This window comes from Ursus arctos, unplaced genomic scaffold, assembly GCF_023065955.2.
Source record: "Ursus arctos isolate Adak ecotype North America unplaced genomic scaffold, UrsArc2.0 scaffold_28, whole genome shotgun sequence".
Classification (NCBI taxonomy): Eukaryota; Metazoa; Chordata; class Mammalia; order Carnivora; family Ursidae; genus Ursus; species Ursus arctos.
Window position 1 is genome coordinate 19,236,643 of NW_026622963.1, and position 21,331 is coordinate 19,257,973.

At 37.4% G+C, this 21,331-nt stretch overlaps 1 protein-coding gene across 2 annotated transcripts in view; it reads right to left on the reverse strand.

The window, feature by feature from the left end:
• Window positions 1–21,331, reverse strand: part of ENTREP2 (endosomal transmembrane epsin interactor 2) — a 446,783-nt gene that overhangs the window by 100,752 nt on the left and 324,700 nt on the right. For both annotated transcript variants that reach the window (XM_044388362.2, XM_026510327.3), the window contains exon 3: window positions 16,251–16,361. In XM_044388362.2, the coding sequence (XP_044244297.1) occupies window positions 16,251–16,361 (111 nt within the window). The remainder of the gene's footprint in view (window positions 1–16,250; window positions 16,362–21,331) is intronic.

The following is a 21,331-nucleotide window of genomic DNA, read 5'->3' on the forward strand; positions in this document are numbered from 1 at the left end:
GAAGCACAGTAGCACATATAGGATGGTTAATTTTACACATCAACTCGAGGTGCCCAGATTAAACATTATTTCTGGGTCTGTGAGGATATTTCTGGATAGGATTAGCATTTGAATCAGTGACTCAGTAGACTGCCCTCCCCAAAGTGTGTGGACATCATCCAATCCACTGAAGGCCCGAACAGAACGAAAGGTGGAAGAAGAAGGAATTCGTCCCCTTTTTTCTGCCTCGTTGTTGAGCCGGGACATCCTACCTCACCTTCTCTGGTCCTTGGACTGGGATTTACACTGTAGGTTTCCCTGCTTCTCAGGTCTTTGGACTCAGATTGAATTACACCCCTGGCTTTCCTGGGTGTCCAGCTTGCAGACGGTAGGTCATGGCATTTCCCAGGTGCCACAATCATGTGAGCCAATTCCTCATAACAAGTCTCTTCATACATAATAAATTTCACATATATAATAAATTAATCTCTCTTTCTGTATGTACATAGATGTATATGTGTTGCCCCTTGAATAATGCAGGGGTTACAGGCGCTGACTGCCTGCACAGTTGGAAATCTGCATGTAACTTCTGACTCCCCCAAAACTTATCTATTAAGAGCCTACTGTGGACTAAAAGACTTACCAATAACATGAACAGCCAATTAACACGTTTTATATGTCATATGTATTATATTCTTACAATAAAGTTAAGACAGAGAAAAGAAAATGTTATCATGAAAGTTTTAAGGAAGAGAGAATACATTTACTGCACCGTACTGTATGAAAAAAAAAATCCATGTATAAGTGGACCCATGCAGTTTAAACCTGTGTTGTCTGAGGGTCAACTCTATTATCTCCTACTGGTTCTGTTTCTCTGGAGAAACCTACTAATATAATACCTAATACAGTATTTCTACCATAAGGATATACTCAAGATCGTGCAAAGAAGAGTATATTTATTAAAAAAAAAAAAAAGGTAAGTGGTGAGTTTTGAATATATATTATCTTTGTTCTTTTTATCAGTTAATTTTTAATAATGGCTATAACCAGACCACAAAATCTGATCATTTAATAAGCAATTCTTCCAAATCAATACGAGCCTGCTCCAGCACACCCTTTCTTCAGGAGCTATTTCTGCACCCAGATGAAGGGAACAGCTCCTAACAAAATCATCATCCCCTCTGCATCTCTTAGGTGGACTTGGAAATAGGATAAGGGGGAAGTTATAATTCCCAAGTACATCACGCCTTCTTCCTTTGCTACCAAATGCTTTTCTTTCATCACCTGTTCTGGGTTCTGTGAAATATTCTTTGCTCATTACTTTAAGGAAAAGAGGCTGTATTCTGGCTTCACCTACCAGAAATCATGCATCAGACCTGGGACGCACTCACAGGGGAGAGGCTGAAATCAAGCTCTCCAAACGGAAATACAAACCAACAAGAAAGAAGAAGGTAATGATCTGCTTCCCATCAAAACGCTTGCCTAAGTGTCGTATCTCCTGAGGCCACCTTTTATTTTGTTCTTGGGGTTACAGGTACATAACAGAAAATCTGGGCAGACACTAGAGATGTCCAATTAGTGTGCGGGTAACAGGCACAGCAGGATCAGGGATAGCCAGGCTCTCCAGCTGACAAGGATGTATCGCACTGTCCCTGCGGTGTGATGAATCTAATTAAAAAGGACTTAGGGTCAGAAAAACAGTGGTGTGGTCATGGGTAAACACAACATACTCATGTTACTGTTTACTTACAGGGAAAGATACTTCTCCCAGTTACATGCTTGATGTGGCTGGAGAAGAACTCCCATTTCTTACAAAACTACAAACTGTTTTCACTTCTCTTTGCTGTGACATATAAGCTATGGTTTAGGCTCCTTGAAATTCTTCTCTATACAGAAAGGATTTCCCATGTTTTCAATGATTGACTTTGACCAGAAAAAAATGAGACATATTCTTTACCTCCACTGTCTGTTGCTTTTTATCCTCTCTCTCTCTTTTTTTTTTAACTGTAAGTACCATTCTAAAGTTAAAATGCTATGTGAAACAGAACTGTAATGATTTGCCAATGGTTACAAACATAGGATGACTGATGACTGATGCCAGAGCCTGCTAGCTCTATGACTTAACTCCCAAGGTCTCAATTTCCTTACCTGTAAAGTGGAGATAAAACAGTACCTATCCCCTATTCAGAGTTGTCAGGAGAAAATGAACGAACATATATAATGTACTCAGAGCAGTGCCTTCGACATAGCAAGCGCTCAAGAAACTTAGCAATCATCACATAGCAACTAGTACTAGTTTTGCATAAAAATATCAAAGAGCACATTCAAGCTTATACCTAAATATATATTAAAATGAATTAAGTATATACCTTTAATGAAATTTTCCACCTAAATTTCTAGTTTCTGTGGCAATACCGAATAGGAAAAATATTTTAATCTACTCCATACTACAGTGATGGAGATTATGTGTGTTTTCTTCTTAAAAATATTTGTACCTGACTATGTTTAAATTGACCAAAAACAAAGACAAAAATGCATGCTTACTCTGGTCGTGTCTGTGATAGCAAAACAATGGACATGAACTCACTGCCTCTCAGCACAGATCAACATGGTGCACTACGGGGGAGTGCACACAGCTGCCTTTAAAAGAATGAGGCTCCCTTCATATCGTTGACCAACATGGGGGTTAGGATGCCAACACCCCCTCCCCACATAGTCCAAAATCCCCAAAATAGGGAACTTTTGACTTCCCCAAAACTTTACTAGTAGGCCTACTGTTGACCAGAAGTCCCACCCATAATAGGAACAGTTGATTAACACATATTTTGCATATTATATGAATTATATATTGTATTCTTATAATAAAACAGGCTAGAGAAAAGAAAATGTTATTAAGAAAATCGTAAGGAAGAGAAAGTACATTTGCAGTACTCTATCAAATAAAATCCATCTATAAACAAAACTGTGCTGGGCAAGGGCGAATTGTATACTTCCACAGTAATGTCTGAAATAATATCATTGAGGAGGGAAAATGTCTAAAATAATATCATCGAGTAGGGAAATGAGACAAAAGTATGTAAGCTTATTAAAAAAAAAACCTATATGAGAGGCACTTGCGTGGCTAGTCGGTTAAGCGTCTGCCTTTGGCTCAGGTCATGATTCGGAGTCCTGGGATCGAGCCCCAGGTCCAGCTACCTGCTCAGCAGGGAGTCTGCTTCTCCCTCTCCCTCTGCTCCTCCCCCCTGCTCCTGCCCTCTCCCTCTCTCTCTCTCAAATAAATAAACAATCTTTTAAAAAAACTTTATGAAAAAAACTCTCTACATATACACGTACACGTAGATGGTACATAAATAGATATGCATACAAAGAGACTTGGATGCATGATGAAGTAATCATACGGGGTGGCAGGGAGTGGGAGGCAGAGAATGAGAGAGGAATTTTCATTTTTATTCTAATTTATGTATTGCTTGCATCTTCTATAATAAGAACTATTAATATTTTATTTCACATTTAAAAAGGAAAACAGCATCTTTTCATTTAAGACAAAATAGTTATCAACACACATAATGCATCACGTTATAATGATCTGCATTTGAAGAGCATTCTGTTATGCCTTCGTTTAAAAGCAATGTTAAGAAACAACATACAGAGCTGTCAATCACTATGTTGTACACTTGAAACTAATGTAACATTGTGTGGCAACTACACTTCAATACAAAAACACATTTCTTAAAAAAGCAAGAAAAGTGTGAAACCAAATTCAGAACTTTTGCAGGATGAACTGAAAAAATAAGGTCACAGAAAAAGATTTTTAAACAAAAGTTCGATGCTGTCATAATTCATTGTACAAGCAGCCTCAAATGAAACAAAACGTGATGAGGCGTTTTAAAAGGCTTTTGAAAACCAACAATGCTTTTTCTTGTAATTAATCTAAAACAGCATGTTTACTTAAAATCCCAAAATGATTTTTTACCTTCCCCTGGGGCTCTTAGGAGAAGGGCAACCGGGAGACATTCACGGCTTGATGACTCACTCACAGGCACTCTGGGCCAGGAATGGCACAAGTCCCTGGACCTGTGACAAGGCACAACCCAGATGTGGCCTTTTCCCTTCTGCTGCTTTGCCAAGTAGGAGATGATGGGGGAGAGGCCCGTCTCTGGGGGAAAAGAGAATGCTCTAAGGAAAGAAGAACACGGCGGGGGGGGGGGGCTCTCTGGTAGGGTGATCTGGGAAGGCCCCTCCGCGGATATACCACCTACTCTGGAATCTAGAGGATGAGAAAGAAACTCCCACGAAGAGGATGTAGCCATACGAGCATACCCAGGTGAGAAAGAGCCTGGAACTCCCTTGGCTGGAATAGAGTGGGGCGGAGGATAGATGCGGGGCACCCCAGGAAAGATGGGGAGGGGAGAGGGAGAAGCCCAGGGACAGCATGGGAAGTTTGGGGGGGAGTGGTGGGGAAGGGAGTCATACCTGGGTAAGCTCTAAGGGAGGGTGAGGGACGGGAAGCTGTAGGAGGACAGAGAAATGGGGGAGGCCTAGGGGAAGAGTGGGAAGCTGGGGCAGGGCATTACAAGAAGCTGGATGGAGGAGGAGTGGGGCAGGAGGGCTCCAAAGTAACAGGAAGCAGGAGGGACCAGATCAGAGAACTCACAGGCTCCAAGGAGGACTCTCCAGACAGCATTCCATGTGCAACAGAAAGCACATGACTGAATTTATATTTTAAGAAGCTCTTCACGCAAAAATTTATGAATGGATTTTGAACCCAATGCACTGAGAAAATACACACACACACACACACACACACACACATACATATACATATATATTTGGAAGACACATGCTCTCATGCAATAGTATTAGAAATCAACAGTAAAAGGATAGCAAAAAAAGAAAAAGAAAACCCAAAAGTCTAGGTACCTAGAAAGTTAAGAACATAAATTTAACGAATGCTTAAATGGCAAAGCCCAAATGCAATTATAATTTCATTGTAATTCCATGAAACTCAGTGACAGCACTGTGTACCTCTGTGTCTCAACTGTGAAAGGTAGAAAATGACCAAATTATTCCTTGGGAAAGGAGAAGGGGTTAATAAAATAAAGCGCAGTCAACGAAACAACAACTCAGTCAATGAAACAACAACTCAAAGAGTAATCTTGACTGACAAAACTAGCAGCTGGTTCTTTGAGGGAAAACAAGTTTTAAAAAAGATAAAACTTTAACTCAAGGGAGAGAAAACATAATTCAGCATTAGGAATCAGAGAAGACATCAACCAAAAGGCTTTTAAAATGACAACAGCCTTACTGAGGTACAAATCACGTACAATTCACCTATGTCAAGTTGACAATTCACTGATGTTTAGTATCTTGACAGAGCTGTACAGTCACAGTCAGTTTTAGGACATTTTTATCACTCCAGAAACGAACCTTAAACTCTGCCCAAACTCGCCATTTTCCTTCATACCCCCAGCCCTAAGCAAACATGAATCTACTTGCTATGTCTACAGATTTGCTAAACAGTTATTTTTTTAATGAGAAAAGAATAGGACCTACAGCTTTATAAAAATACAACAGATGAAATACACAATTTTAGAAAGATATGTACTAACAAAAATCACCCCAAACAACATAAATAACACAATGACCCTGTAAAAAAATTTAAAAGCAGTCAAATCAACTCCCCAAAATGTAACACACTCGAGTAATTCCTAGGTTGTTTCAACTGTCTCAGAACACAGATCAAACCACATGCTTCCAAGTTCATTCCATGCAGGCAGCATAATTCCAATACAAAGACTGGACAAGCCTATGACTAAAGGTAAACTGTCGATCAATCTCATGTATGAATTTAGGCATACAACTCTTAAATAAAATATTAGCAATTTGAATACAGCATAATATGTATGCCTTGAAAGCGCCCAGACCAAGGAGGGTCTATTTCCATAATGCAAAGCTGATTCAGCATTAGGAAATCTATTAATGCAAATCACTACATTAATAAACTAAAAGGGGAAAGTTGTATGATCAGCTTCACAGATGTTGAAAAACGATGATAAAATTTACATGCATTCTTGATTAAAATAAAAATCTTAGAGAGCCAGGCCAGATGGAAGTGCCGTGAGTTATGAAGGGCACCTTTCTCTTAAGCTAACAGCAAACATTAGGCTAAATGGTGACTCCTCGGGTCAACACCTTTCACTTTCAAGCCCTTGAAAGTCAGCCATAAAACATGGTATTAAAAAGGTCTCTTATGAGTCAAACTTTTTCCATCGTAAATCCTCATTGGGAATGACAGGTGACACAGGGTTTGGGCTGATCCAAATTTACTTGGGAAAGTGACCTGTAAGTTCTGACTTCTTAGGTCCCTGCTTTCTTGGACACTACAGATCAAAGTGGACATGCTCTGTCTGCCTCGTTTGCCCTGCCGGAGTCCACCTGATCAGGAAAGCTCTGTGTTGGCAAGCAGGCCTTGGGCCTCTGACTACAAACATGTAATAAAAACTGTTGGAAAAGAGCCTGTGGCTTCTCAGCGTCAGGGTAGCCTGTGCGTCCTTGAACCTCTTCTGTGAGAGCAGTCCACAGCTTGGGAGATGATGTGCAAGGGAAGCTGTTGGGCCTCCTGATGAAGGGAAAATGCTCTCCCTTCCTTCTGCTGTGTCTCCTCCCCTGTGTCTTTCTATGAAGCTCAGTGGTTAGATTACAAGCCTATTTCATTGAAGGCTACTGAATGCCAACTGAAAGCTCTATCAATGTAAAAAGCCAAAAAAAAATATACAAGGTATAAATATGCATCATAAAGGGACAACACCCTTACTCTCACAGCTATAGGACAGTCCACCAGGACATGAAAAGATATCTTGGAAAAACTTTTAAAGTGAATAAAAAAGTTCTAGAAAACAAACAAAAATCTATAGCATTTCTGCTTCTGGAAAGATAGAGATGAACCTTTTCGAGTTCCTCTAAGTACAACTAGAAAAACCCTGGACATTATGTATCAAATGTATATTAAAAGACTGGAAAGTATAAAGACAGACTGGTCAGGGACCTCAGGACCCAGGCAAGGGAACAGCAATGAGTTTCCTGGGTTTTCTTTTTGCCTCATATATCCTATAGCTGGAGATGAAGACAGAGATCCCCCCCTGCCCCCCAAAACCCACAGTGTTGAGGGAGACCACATAGAGAGCTTGGGCTTCCATCTTACCAGCAATAGGAGGTGTCATCCCTCCTCCCCCAGGTTAAGTGGACACCATACAGGGATCAGGAGGCCACCTCCCCACCCCATGTCAATATAAGCCACCTGGGGAGCAGCGATGAGGTGTTCCCACCCTTCCCAGCTAGCAGGTATCAGTGGAGGCCTACTGAGGGGAAATGCAACTCTTGCCTCCACCTAGGAGAAAATCATTAGTAGGATCTAGGGGTAGGTAAAGAATTCTTACACTTCACACCCAAAGCATGATCCATAAAAGCAAAAATTGATATATTAGACTGCATCAAAATTAAACACCTTTGCTCTGTCAAAGACCCCATCAAGAGGATGAAAAGGCAAACTATAGACGGGGATGAACGTTTGCAAAGCCCATCTTCAGCAAAGGGCTAGTATCTAGACTATAAAGAACTCTCAAAACTCAATAGTATAAAAACATGGGCAAAAGATATGAAATTTGACCAGACACTACACCAGAGAGGATATACAGCTGGCAATGAAGCACAGGAAAAGCTGCTCGTCATCATTATTCATCAGGGAAGCACAGATTAAAACCACGAGACATCACTCCAAAGCACAAGAATGGCTCAAGTAAAAAAAAGTGACAATCCCAATGCTGGCAAGGATGCAGAGAAACTGGAGCTCTCGCACACTGCTGGTGGGAACGTGAAATGATATCGGCAATCTGGAAAACAGCTAGGCAGCGTCTCGTGAAAACGAAACACATGCCTGCTATATGACCTTGCAAATATACTCTCGGGCATTTATCTCAAAGAAATAAATTATGTTCACACCAAAACCTCTACGTGAATGTTCACAGCAGCTTTCTTTGTAATAGAAAGTGGAATCAGTGTAGATGTCCTCCCACAGGTAAATGGCTAAACCAACTCTGGTATGTCTCCACAGTGGAACCCTGCTGCACGGAAGAAACAGGACGAAACTCCTGGTATGCGGCAGCAACCGGAATGAATCTCCAGAGTACTGTGCTGAGTGAAAACAGCCAATTCCAGAAGGTTACATATTGTATGATTCCATTTATGTAACTTTTTGAAAATAAAAATAATAGAAATGGAGTATTCTAAGGGACTAGTGGTTGCCAGGGGTTAAGGAGGGAGTGGGGATGGAAGGGAAGTATGGCTTTAAAAAAGCAACATGAGGCACCTTTATGGTGGTAGGAATATTCTGCGTCTTGACTGTGTCAGTGTAAAGTAGCCCAGTAAGGTGCTAGCAATGGGGGAAACCGGAAAAAGCTACATAGATCTCCCTATATAATTTCTTACAACTGTTTGCAAATCCACCATTACCTCAAAATGAAAAGTTTAATTTAAAAAATCAATAGTTTCCCTATATTATAGCAATAAACAATTACAAAAAATAATAAAGAAAAATATCCTTGACATTAGCAACAAAAACTGCAAACGAACTAGATATAAAGTTATTACAAAATGTTTAAGCCCTTTATGAAGAAAGTTGTAAGACTTCCTTCAAGGCATGAAAGACCTGAAAACAGGAGAGAAATAATCCATTTCTGGATAAGAAGACTTGATCTTTAGAGATCTCAATTCTTTCCCAAGGCACCTACCTATATGTTTAATTCTGCTTCTACAAAAAAAAGCTCAACCTCCCTGATGACCAGGGTATGCAAATTAAAATACCGAGATTTCATTCTTCATTCTTCAGACTGGCAAACATTTTCAACATTGGTAATATCCAATGCTGGCCTGGGAGCGGGACATACTCATTTCCACAGACTGCAGGTGGAAGTGTGTAAGAATATAACCCTTTCTGGAAGGCAGTATCTAGCAAAAAGTTTAATGCATTTACCCTTTGGGCCATCAATCCAAATTTGAGGAAATGTCCTACATAAATACACACAGACTTGTCCACAGATTTATTTATAAGACAATGAGCTCCAGCATTATTTATGACATTAGAAGTTAGAGACCATGTAAGTGCCTTGCAGTTGGGGGCCTGTTAAATAATGTATACGACTTGCATCCATTGAATCTAATGCAGGAGTCAAAAAAGACGGACTAGATTTGAGGCTACTTCTTGATTTTACGTATAGAAACTTCCATAAGGGTACATGCCAACCTGAGGTATTAAAGAGGACTTTTTATACTTCTGTCAAATTGCAATTTTTCAAAGGATATATTTCTTTGATAGTTTGAATCATCAAATAAAATAGACATATTTCTGGAAAAATATAACAAGAAAGGAAGAGAAACAGAAAATATAAAGCAGTATGATACAAATAAAAGAAATAAGAACATAATGTTACCATAGGTATTTTTAAGACAATTCAATGCATAACTTCGTATTAATAAATATGGAAAGGCCAACACAATGAAAAAATGTTAATAATACAGACATTGTCAAAAGCTTAGAAAGATACAGAAAAAAGCTGGAATAGAAAATTATGTCAATTAACTATTTTATAAAATAGTGCTGGACCCAGAGAATTATACATTTAAGTGTCAACTTCCATCAAGGAACAGAAAATTCCTTAGATTCCATTTATTCAACTAAATGAAATTAGTTGAATTTCATAAATGAAATTATGAAAATTTGAAATTGAAAAATGAAATCATTAAATTACTATACTCATGAAGCAAAGTATGGAAGGGTAGGAGAAAAAATGAAAACTATAAATTAATTGCATTTGCAAATATGAAAAATCATAAATAAAATATCAGTTGATAGAATCCAGTAATATTTTCAAAGACTATGGGAATTTCATTCCAATTATGTTCCATGTTGTTTAATTTTAAGAATCTATCAATATAATCTAGCATAACAATGGATCAAAATAAAAAATATACAATCTTAACAGATGTCCAAAAAAAACCTTGATAAATTTAAATTCCATTTTATTTTTAAAAGACTCTTAGTAAACTATGAATAGAACTTTATCACTTTAACATTACAAAATGGCTATATGAAACCATCGCTCACCATCATGTTTGACAGTAAATCATTATATTCAGGAACAAAAAGTAGACAATGATACACCATTAATATCTAATGTTATTTTGATAATTTTAGACAAAATAACTAGATGGGATAACAAGTACAAAAACACTGGAAAGCAGAGACAATATCGTAATCATTTTTTCTGACAGACTATGGGTCATAGACTCAATTGTACATTCAATGGCATATAGTATTAAATAAAAATAACAAAAAATCACTGAAAGTCTTATATATCACTAGGGATCTCTTGCAATATTAAATGATAATTTTTAAAAATGCACCCACCAGAGCGACAAGTTATTTAAAATGTCTAGCACTAAACTTTAAAAGAAATATGGAAGGTCCACATGTGCATTTTTTAAAACTGTAAAAACATAATAATATTTATAGCAAAAGTAAATGCAAGATCTATGAAATATATAAATATTAAAAAATGAAACTAAAATTCTGGGAGGAAAATGGGAAAACTTTTTATAATTTTGGAGGGGGAAATGCTTTTCTAGGCAAAACATATAAGCCAGAAATCATAAGGGTAAAAATATATTAATGAATAAAAGCAATCTGAGTGCATGAAATTTCCACACAAGAACGAATACCAAAAAAAGTAAAAAAAATGAATGACAAACTATGAAAAAATATATATATCTGCCACACATGTGACAAGAGACAGTTTCCTTAATATAGGAAGTGCATTTATAAGTCAATTATGAATAGCAACAACCTCACAGAAAAATAGGCAACAAAAAATAACTGGCAGTTAACAAATAAAGAAATCACTTCCAAACAAACGTACAAGATGCTCAACTTCACTTTTAATTAAGGAAATGCAAGTTACATGGAACCCTACATCAAAAGCTAATGATGTACTGTATGGTGACTAACATATCATTATAAAATAAAGAAATGCAAGTTACATATTAAGATCTTACACTTTTGTTCGATTGGCAAAGACCAAAAAAAAATTCCAATGACATACAGAAGTTTGCATGGGTCTGGGTAATTGGGCACTGGTCAGGATAATCATGTACCGTTGGCAAGAATCTGATGTCCCACCTACTTGTACATTCCTCTCTGGTTGGCCACTGTACCCTTTACAACCAGGCCAGTTCCCACAGCAGCAGCCATACGTACTCTATTTGTCGAGTAATGAATGGGCACAAAAGGTAATCTTCTCTGCCATGTTTGTTTTAGCAGAACACTAGAAACATCCCCAACCTGTCCTTCATTAAGTGGTGGTTAAATAAATTATCCTGCATCCATCTATCTCGTGGAATTCTCTGCTGCTCTCTATTTAACAGCTGGGCAGATCTCCAGGTGCTGTTATATAAATGTCGCCAAGCTACATGGCTGGCTGACAAAAGCGATGTGAATAATGACGTGTAGAATAGAATGTGCAGAATAGACTCCCCATGTGTGTAAACAGGAAAATACACAAAATAAGCGTATAAAATGTCTGGCTACCGAAAACTTTCTGGAAGGGGGTGGGAGTTTGGAATGGAAAAAAAATATATATATATGCAGAGAATGTAAGTTAATTTTTAATTGTGCATAGGAAAAAGACACACATACAGATACGGAAATGCAGTAGATACCCTAAAGGAAAACAAAAACTGCACTGAAAGATTTATAAGAGCAATTTGGAGAAACCAAAACACAAACAGTGCTCCTGAATGAGAAAACATGCTATTGTTAACATGCCAATTCTCTCCCAAGGCAATCTATCATTTTAATGTGATTCCAGTGCAACTCTCAAATCTATTCCTTTTGAGTCCTGACCCCCCAAATTTTAAACTATTCTGGAAGACTAAACTTATAAGAATATTTTTAAAAAGCAGATTAAAGTCTGGAATGGGGGGGCGCCTGAGTAGCTCAGTCGGTGAAGCATCTGACTCTTGGTTTCAGCTCAGGTCATGATCTCGTGGTTGTGGGACTGAGCCCCGTGTGGGGCTCTGTGTTCAGTGTGGAGTCTGCTTCAGATTCTCTCTCCCTCTCCCTCCCACTCTCTCTGTCAAACAGATAAACAAAATCTTAAAAAAAAAAAAAAAGGCTGAAATGAGGGTGGGGATAAGGGTTGCCCTACCAGTTTTAAAATACATATATATAAAATATATATATATAAATATGTACACGTATAGACACTCTCTCTATATATAAAGTTATATATATATATACACACACACACATATATATATGTGTATATATATATATATATATAAGTTTCTCTCTCACTCTCCCTCTTCCTCCCACTCACTCTCTTTCTCTCTCAAACAAATAAACAAAATCTTTTTGAAAAGTCTGAAATGGGGGTGAGGTTAAGGGTTGCCCTGCCAGTTTTAAAATATACACATATTAAAAAAAAAAATATATATATATACACATATAGACATTCTCTCTCTATATGTAGTTATACATATATATATATAAATAAAGTTTCTCTGTCTCTCTCTCTATGTATAAAGTGAAAGTAATTAACGTAATTCTGCTCTGGAGTATAAATAAACAGACCTAGGAGGAGGGAGAATGAAAAGTTCAGTCACAGGCAAATAGACAGAAGTACCCATGTGTAAAGTGTTCATACAAAGGATAATGCTGCTCGAGTAGGTATCGGTTGTTTTCTGACCACCAATCAAATGTTTTTGCCTTCTCCTCTACCCAACCCTTCCTAATAATACCTAACTTCATTTTTGAGAATTACCTCTTGGAACGCCCTGGATTCAGTGTGGTGGGACAGTTCAGTAGATTTCTGTCTTGCCCTGACCAATCAAATGTTCCCTCTCCAGGTTCTGACTCTAGAGCAAATGGACGGAGATTAAAAACCACTGGAATTGTTCACTTCTGCAGATCAATACCCTGGGGAGTTCAGGCTTCCTGCAGCCGGCCTCGGCTCTGGGACAGGCTTCTGTGGACACAGCCAGTCTCCAAGCCTATCTTTAGCCCTCTTGGTTATTCTATAGACCCTACCATCTTTGCAATAAATGGCCTATGGCTTTGTCAGTTTTTGTAGCTTGCCATCAAAGGACTCTTAGGATTCAGGTGGCATTTCAATCATCAGGGAAATATTAGGTTAGTTAGGGAATTGTTTTAGGAAAGCTAGCTACTCATTTTGAGGACGAGTTAAATTCTGTAAATGAATTCCAGATTATGAAAGAGTTAACTATATAAAAAATAGGGGAGGTAACACAATCTTGGAAAGAATGTCTTTTTACTGGTTCCAAGATAAGACCACAAAGGAAAACATTCATAGATTTAAATGCACTAAAACTAAAAGGCAAATCCAGGAAATATATACAATACAACACAAGCTACAGGACTCAAAACCATAATGTGTAAAGATCTCTTAAAAGTCAGATACTTAAATCTAAAAATGGATAATGGCCCCAGTCAATTCATAGAGGAAATATAAATAATATATATATAATTGCATGTATGTATATACACACATATATAAACTTATATATGTAATTATAATATAAATGAATTATACAATTGCATATATAAAGAGTTCTTACAAATCACTAAGATAAATACTTCTAAAAATGGGTAAAGGTTACAGTCAAGTCACTGGAGAAGAAATATAAATGGTATATATACACACATACATATATAATTGCATATATATGTATATATGCATGTATATATATAAATTTATGTATACACAATTATAAATAAAGTTCAGTCTTACTAATATTCAAATTAGTTCAAATTATAGCAATGATGTCATTTTATACCCTTCAAATCAGCATAAAATTTTTAAAGGAAGAATTTGCAGTGCTAACAAGGGTGTAGGAAAAAGTCATTCTTATATATCAGGATTATAAATTGGTAAACTTTTAGAAGGCGGTATGTCGATATGTATTGGGTGCTTTAAAGATACGGATTCGTTATGATGAAGCAAGTCCACTTTTAGGAGCTGTAAAAGATTTTGTGTAGGGATGATGGCAATGTTCATACATGCAAAAAGCAGAGATTGGTTAAATAAATAATGCTATATTCATTCATACAGAGCAGTCACGACAAAGTTGTAGAAAAGAATTTAAAGCATGAAATAATGTTCACAACCAATAAAAAATTAAATTACAAAGGCTGCGTGAAGAGTATAGCACATTTAAATGTATGTTAAATACACACGTTCTGTATAGACATACATATATACATACACATACATACCTATTATGCACAGAAAATACTGGAAGGACATTATAAACATAATAATAAAGTGTATTTTGTTTTTTGAATTTTCTAAAGTAATTACATAATTTTTATAACAGGAAAGGAGTATGTTTTTTGGCATTTTATGAATCCTATCTTATTAAATACCTTAGGAAAAGCTCAGGGCAGTTAATTCCCTTAACAGGAAAGAAAAGTAAAACTGAGACAGGGAAGGTGATTTGTCCTAAGTCATTTACCTAGTCCGTTATAAAGCCAGGACTTTGATCCTAGTTTGCTGATTCCAAATCCACTACTCTCTCTACTATTCACACTACACTACAGGAAGTGAGCACACTGATGTCACTCGGAAATGACCAACTATGACCCAGGTCGGAGAGACGTTTAGGATTAGACTCTAAAGTCAGCTAAGTATGGACGGTTCCATGGTACTCTATAACCAAGACGTATATGAAAGTGTACGAACGAACATGGTGTACAGGATGGTCGTTTAATTTACTTAGGGGGTTACTGAAGGCAGAAAGAATAAGGGAAACCAAATCCACCTGTTCTATCCTTTCACGCTGCTTATGATCTAGGAAAACAGAGTCAGAGATTAAGACCTGGAGGGGTCAGCCTTTTTGAGCTGGGGCACTAGGTGTGGGCCTTCTGCTTGATCTGGACCTCCACGTACCATCACTTCTCATCACCCCAAACACTCTCTCCCACACACAAAGCCTTGCATTGAAAAATGGGGGTCAGAGAAAAAAAATGGCCAGTCCCTTGTCAGTTGCCAGATGTTATGATATCCACAGCACCTAGTATTTAGAAATCCAGAGGTTGACTCAGTTATGGATACAAGTTGGCAAGTCGCCCTCTCGGATGGTGCTGGGGCTCTAGGTTGTATCAATTCTTAGCAGTGAGGAGCAATACTGCACCATACCGAGGATACTCTGTACATCACACGGGGACGAAATCTGATCAACGTGGCCTAAGCCATGCGGAACAGAAAGGAGCAAGCTGAAGTTCTCACAGTTAGTTTTTGGAACTCAGTAGGTACCTCTGCATTGAAACTGTGCCAACTGACACCAGTCCTTCTAGGCTGGGGAGATAAAAACTGTAGAGAGCAGCAGGCTTCCCAACAGCTGCTCCTTTGAACCCAAACGGCATGGCCCAAGAAAAGTAAGCATGGCTCTGCTACGGAGAAACATCAGGTAATTCAGGATAGCCCGTGACCTCTCAGAAATAACAGCCCCAGGCCCAGCAAGTGCATGGGCAGCTGTGGAGGAGAATGGCTCTAAAAGGTGGCCCTGCGTAGTCTCCATGATAAATCAACAAATGCCAGTGTCTCACATCCAGCAGCCGCTGCCCTATCGGGAGTCAAACTATACCCCCCTTACTGAATGTGACTGTCCCACCGGAAGCACATATCACGGTCCCAGGAGCTAAGTCATGATATGGAATGAAGCTTCTACCCAACAAACCATTTGTTGATCCCCTACAATGTCCACAGCACCCTGTCTACCATTCTCCTAGATCTAAAAGATTTTTGCATTGAAAAAAATGTGAACTAAATTGTTTTGATGCACCCATTATCAAGCTTGTATGTATCACCGCACTTAAAATTGACTTACACAATTGATTTTTAAAAATTCAGTGGGGAGAAAAGTCAATGCAACAAATGCCAAAATGTAATCATTACTAAAGACATTTGCTCTGAAACAGCATTACGCCGTGATCCTTAGAAATATACTCTTAGTAACTGACTTACAAGTAGGATGAGTTTTAATTGGAGATAATGTTTGGAAATGAACCAACTTAAATTCTTTACACAATTATAAAACATCAGACTAAATCCAAGGATATAATAAAATTTATTTTTAAAATTACTTTCAGGCAATATCAAAGCCTGTGACCTTTTTCAAAAGGTTTGCATTTCATTACTCACCAACTGACAGCCTTCTAGGGAGTTGACTAGCTGAGCATTCTGACAGGAGAGAATTGAACCAGCCAAATTCAGCATTACGCACACTGCAGAGAGCAGCATGAAAAAGGTTATCTGGAAACAAACCAAACAAAAAATGGATTATTCACTTGGAGAAGTTAGAAGGAAAAGTGATTTGGCTTTAAAAAGCTTTCAGTTGATCAAATAATTATATGAGTAACGGTTGTGTTTTTTTTAAAGGATGGTATTATTTCTCAAAATCTGAATTACATTGTAAAATATTTTAGAAGCTACACTTGAAAAATACTATACATTATATAGTCTCAAAATAGTTTTATATAGTCTCAACAATAACGCGTTAGAAATTACAAAAGAAAACCGACAGAAAAAAGTTTTTTTATAAGAAGACCTTTACATTTATTTAATTTTTTTATGGAAACTTTAATACCCATGACAAACCAGAGAAGATAGTTTAATGAAGTCCCCCGTACCTATCACCCAGACTCAACAACGAACTAACGCATGGTCTGTTGTGTTTCATTTATACCTTCTCCACTCTAGGTTATTTTGCAGTAAATATCAGACATGATATAATTTCATCCTTTCAGTGTATGTTTCTAAGATAAGACTGCTTTTGAAAATACAACCAAAATAACGCCATCACCTCTAGTGTAATCACTCATTAATATCAAATGTTCAGAGTTCATATTTCCTTAATTGTCTCAAACTTTTTTTTGAATCGGTTTACATAGGATACGAAGGAGTTCCATATAGTGCAAGTGATTGTTCTGCATCTTAGATATTTTTTAATTTATGGGTTTTCCCATCCATTGTATTTTTTTCCCGTGAAATTTATTGAAGAGGCCTGTTAATTTGTCCCTTACTGTTTTCTACAGTCTAAACTTTGCTGTCTCCTCCTATTAGTTAACCTTTTCCCATTCTCTGGATTTCCTGTAATTTGGTGGTTACACACAGAGGTTTGATCAAATGCAGACTAACAGAAGGCAAATAATGTCTCTCTATGATCTTGGCAGCCGTTTTTAAGGATTGCTTAGACCATTCATTTGTTAGGGTTTCCAAAATAGTGCCAGTATAATACCATCATTTCTTTGTTCTTTACTCCCAGGGATCAGTATATAGAACACTTTGCCTCCTTGACTGTTTTGTTTTTTTTAATTTAAATTCAATTAATTAACATATCATGTATTATTTATTTTCAGGGGTACAGGTCTGTGATTCATCAGTCTTATATAATACCCAGTGCTCTTTACAACAAATACCCTCCCCAATGTCCATCACCCAGTTACCCTATCCCCCAGCAACCCTCAGTTTGTTTCCTAAGACTGAGTCTCTTATAGTTTGTCTCCCTCTCTAGTTTCGTCTTGTTTCAACTTTTCCTCTCTCTCTTCCCCTATGTCCTCTGCCTTCATCAACTGTTTTTTCACCCTAGGATACAGTTCATATAGGAAAATCAGAATATATGTTTGATTCTTTGCCTATTTTCCAGATTTCAAAGTAATTAGTTGACATGGTAGTAGATTTACCAAATAAACTCAGGCCTATATGGTTAGTTAATATTCTTGCCGCACCTATGTAAATGATCAGGCTCAATCTAATGAAACAAAACTTTTTTTTTTTTTTTAAGATTGTATTTATTCATTTGAGAGAGAGAGACAGAGCACAAGCAGGCGGAGAGGCAGAAGAAGAGGGAGAAGCAGACTCCCCACTGAGCTGGGAGCCCAACATGGGGCTCGACCCCAGAACTTGGAGATCAGCACCTGAGCCGAAGGCAGACACTTAACCATCTGAGCCACCCAGGTGTCCCGAAACAAAACTCTTCTTGTGATCAAGAATAATCTTTAAGATAATATAACCAGGAGGGGAGAGAGTGTCATGAAAACTTGTTAAAAACTTTCAAATAGGAAAAAACCACCGGATATCTTGCCTAGTGTACCCTTTTGAGTTATTAGTGCCTTTTATTGTCTTTGACCTATTTGACAACTCTGTACATTGTAGAACAATCCCAGTAATGTAATTTTTAAAAATATTTTATTTATTTATTTCTGTGAGAGAGAGAGAGAGCTTGAGTCAGGGGGAGGGGCAGAGGGAGAACCAGGCTCCCCGCTGAGCAGGGAGCATGATTCGGGGCTTGATCCTAGAACCGTGGGATCATGACCTGAGCCGAAGGCAGACACCTAACTGACTGAGCCACCCAGGAGTACCTGTAAATTATTTTTGATAATAGAAACATAAATGGATTTTGTCTGGTGGAATGCAATGCTTGCCACCCTGTGGATGCTGACCAGGCTTATACCTTTTCGTAAATTTATTCCAGCATTTCTCATGGCCTATGTGTGCGCATTGCTTGAATTCTCCTTTGAACTGGTTGTAACATTTTACTGGTTCCCTCATTAACTAATGAGTAAAATATAATCTTTGACACGTTTATTAAAAAAAAAGTAGTTGGGTCGCTAACATCCTCCAAGGGTATTGTTTGTTTAGTGTGTGTGTGTGTTGATTCATTATGAGCTACATACTTAAATTTCATATGTTTCAATCACTGGAGTCATTAGCAAGAGAGAGTCAATTCAGGTTGACACAACTCTAGTAGACTTTGCAAGCTTTCTTGCTTTCTAGGAAGACAAGATGCTCCAAGATCATCACACCCATTTCCTGCCCCAGACCTGGAACCAGCCATTTCCCCACTACAGCCTGGTTCCTTCCAATGAGAATGGTATTTACATAACACAATTTTCACGCCAAAGGTGTCTTGCTACTTTGTCGTTGTTTTCAATATTTTCAGTTGTTAGATACAGTGTATCATAACATATTGATGTCTCTGAGTCAAATTCAAAACTACAGGGTTTTTGCTTAATCACATCAACCTTATATCTCTATTTCCTTCCAACCATGCCAGAAACCTTATTTCTCATTGCAATTATCCATCTGATTTAATCTCATGATAGCCACACGACAGTCTCAAAATAACAATACTAATACTAGCACCAAAAACATGATTATTGAAAACAGTTTAAGATTTTTATATTTCTTTCTATCCTTAGATTACATTCCACTAAGAAAAAGTCATCAAATTATGGTGTTTTAGAGTCACCAGGGTTCCTTTATGTGTGGTTATTCTACTGACTGGGAACCCAGATACATTTGTTTTATTTTTTATTGTTAGGGATATTTTTTTCTTTTAGTAGCTTTGTTTGGAATTGTATAAAAGGATTCTGAAGTCAAATCCCTAAAAGAAGTTTCAAATAAGTCTAGCTTTTATTCTATCTTCTCCATTCTGTTCCCTCCCTTCTTCTATAGGTAATCACTTATTTTTACATTTTATCCCTCCATTCTTTGGTTTTTAGTAAAGGCAAATAAATAGTAGCATACTACACATATTTTCTCCATCCACTTCTATTTGACAAAATATCGTGGAGAACACTCAATAGGAATACACAGAAATATTCACATTTATAGCTGTCTAGTTCTCCATTGTTCAGAGGAACCACAGTTTATTCAACTAGGTCCCTATTGATGGACATTTGGGTTGTTTTGGTCTTTTGTTTTTTACTGTAAGTAGTGTTGCAATGAACAGCCATATCCATACATCTTCTTTATTTTAAGATTTATTTACTTATTTTAGAGAGAGAGAAAGAGACAGAGAGCAGGGGGGAGGAGAAGAGCAGAGTGAGAGAGAGTAAGCAGACTCCACACTAAATGGGGAACCCAACTTGGGGCTTGATCTCACAACCCTGAGATCATGACCTGAGTAGAAACAAAGTCGGTCGCTTAACTAACTGCGCCACCAAGGCATCTCTTCATATATCTTTTTAAATGATTGCCAATATGGCTTTGGTATATATTCTTAGAAGTAGGATTGCTGGATGAAAAGATAAATAAATATTTAATTTTGCTAGACACTGCCAAATTCCCTGACATAGAAGAGATACCATATTTCATTCCTACCAGCAACGCATAAAAGTAAGAAGGTCTTAATTTTTTATTAAGACTTAAAATGTTTTGGCTAAATTAAGAATAGGAAAAAATCAGTATTGTCATTCATTACCCATAAATGTATCTCCACCAAATGTAGCAAAATTTATTTTTCTTTTAAAATACACATATACATTGGAAAACAAAAGAGGATATTTTGTTAGTTTAGGAACTATTTTAAGTTCATGTTAGTAATATTTCAGCAACGATTCTCGTAGCTGTGGATTCTTACAGCATCCCATGGGAAGGTTTAGCTGCACAGAAAGGGTTAGCATTAATTTTCTATATTAGATATCACAACAGGACCATAATATCAATCAAATAATATGTAAATAAACTAGACTACAAAGTTTCCAATGGGAGCTCAGAAATAATTGTTGAAAACATTGGGACAGTAATCTATACAGGAGCCAAGAATAGAGACTATTTTGAGACACAGGGAGCATTCAACAATATAAATGATGCTAGGAAGTCAAGGAAGAAAGGAAAAAAGTTGTTTTTTTTTCATGTTTACTCTTCTTTAAAAAATTGTAGTAAAATATACAACAAAAAATTTACCATGTCTCTATTATTTATTTGTGAAAAACGATTATTTATTGTGGTTAATTGTACATAACATGAAATGTGCCATTTTAATGATTTTTATGCCTACGGTTCAGTGCCATTAAGTACATCCACACTGCTGTGCAGCCAACATCACCATCCGTCTCTAGAACTTTTCATCTTCCCAGACTGAAACTCGGTACTCATTAAACAGTAACTCTTCATTCACTGTCCCCCTCACATCCTAGCAACCACTATTCTACATTCTAACTTCATGAAGTTGACCACTCCCGGGATATCATATAGGTGGACTCAAACAGAATTTGTCTTTCAATGTCTGCTTTCTTTCACTTAGCATAATTTCTTCCAGTTTCCTTCCTGTTGTAGTATGTGTCAGAATTTCCTTCCGTTTTAAGGCTGAGTAATATTCCATTCTATGTATATACCACATTTTCTTTACCTTTTCATCTGCCATAGGGCAACTGGGTTGCTTCTACTCTTTGGCTGTTGCAAATAATGCTACCATGAATATGGGTGCACAAATATCT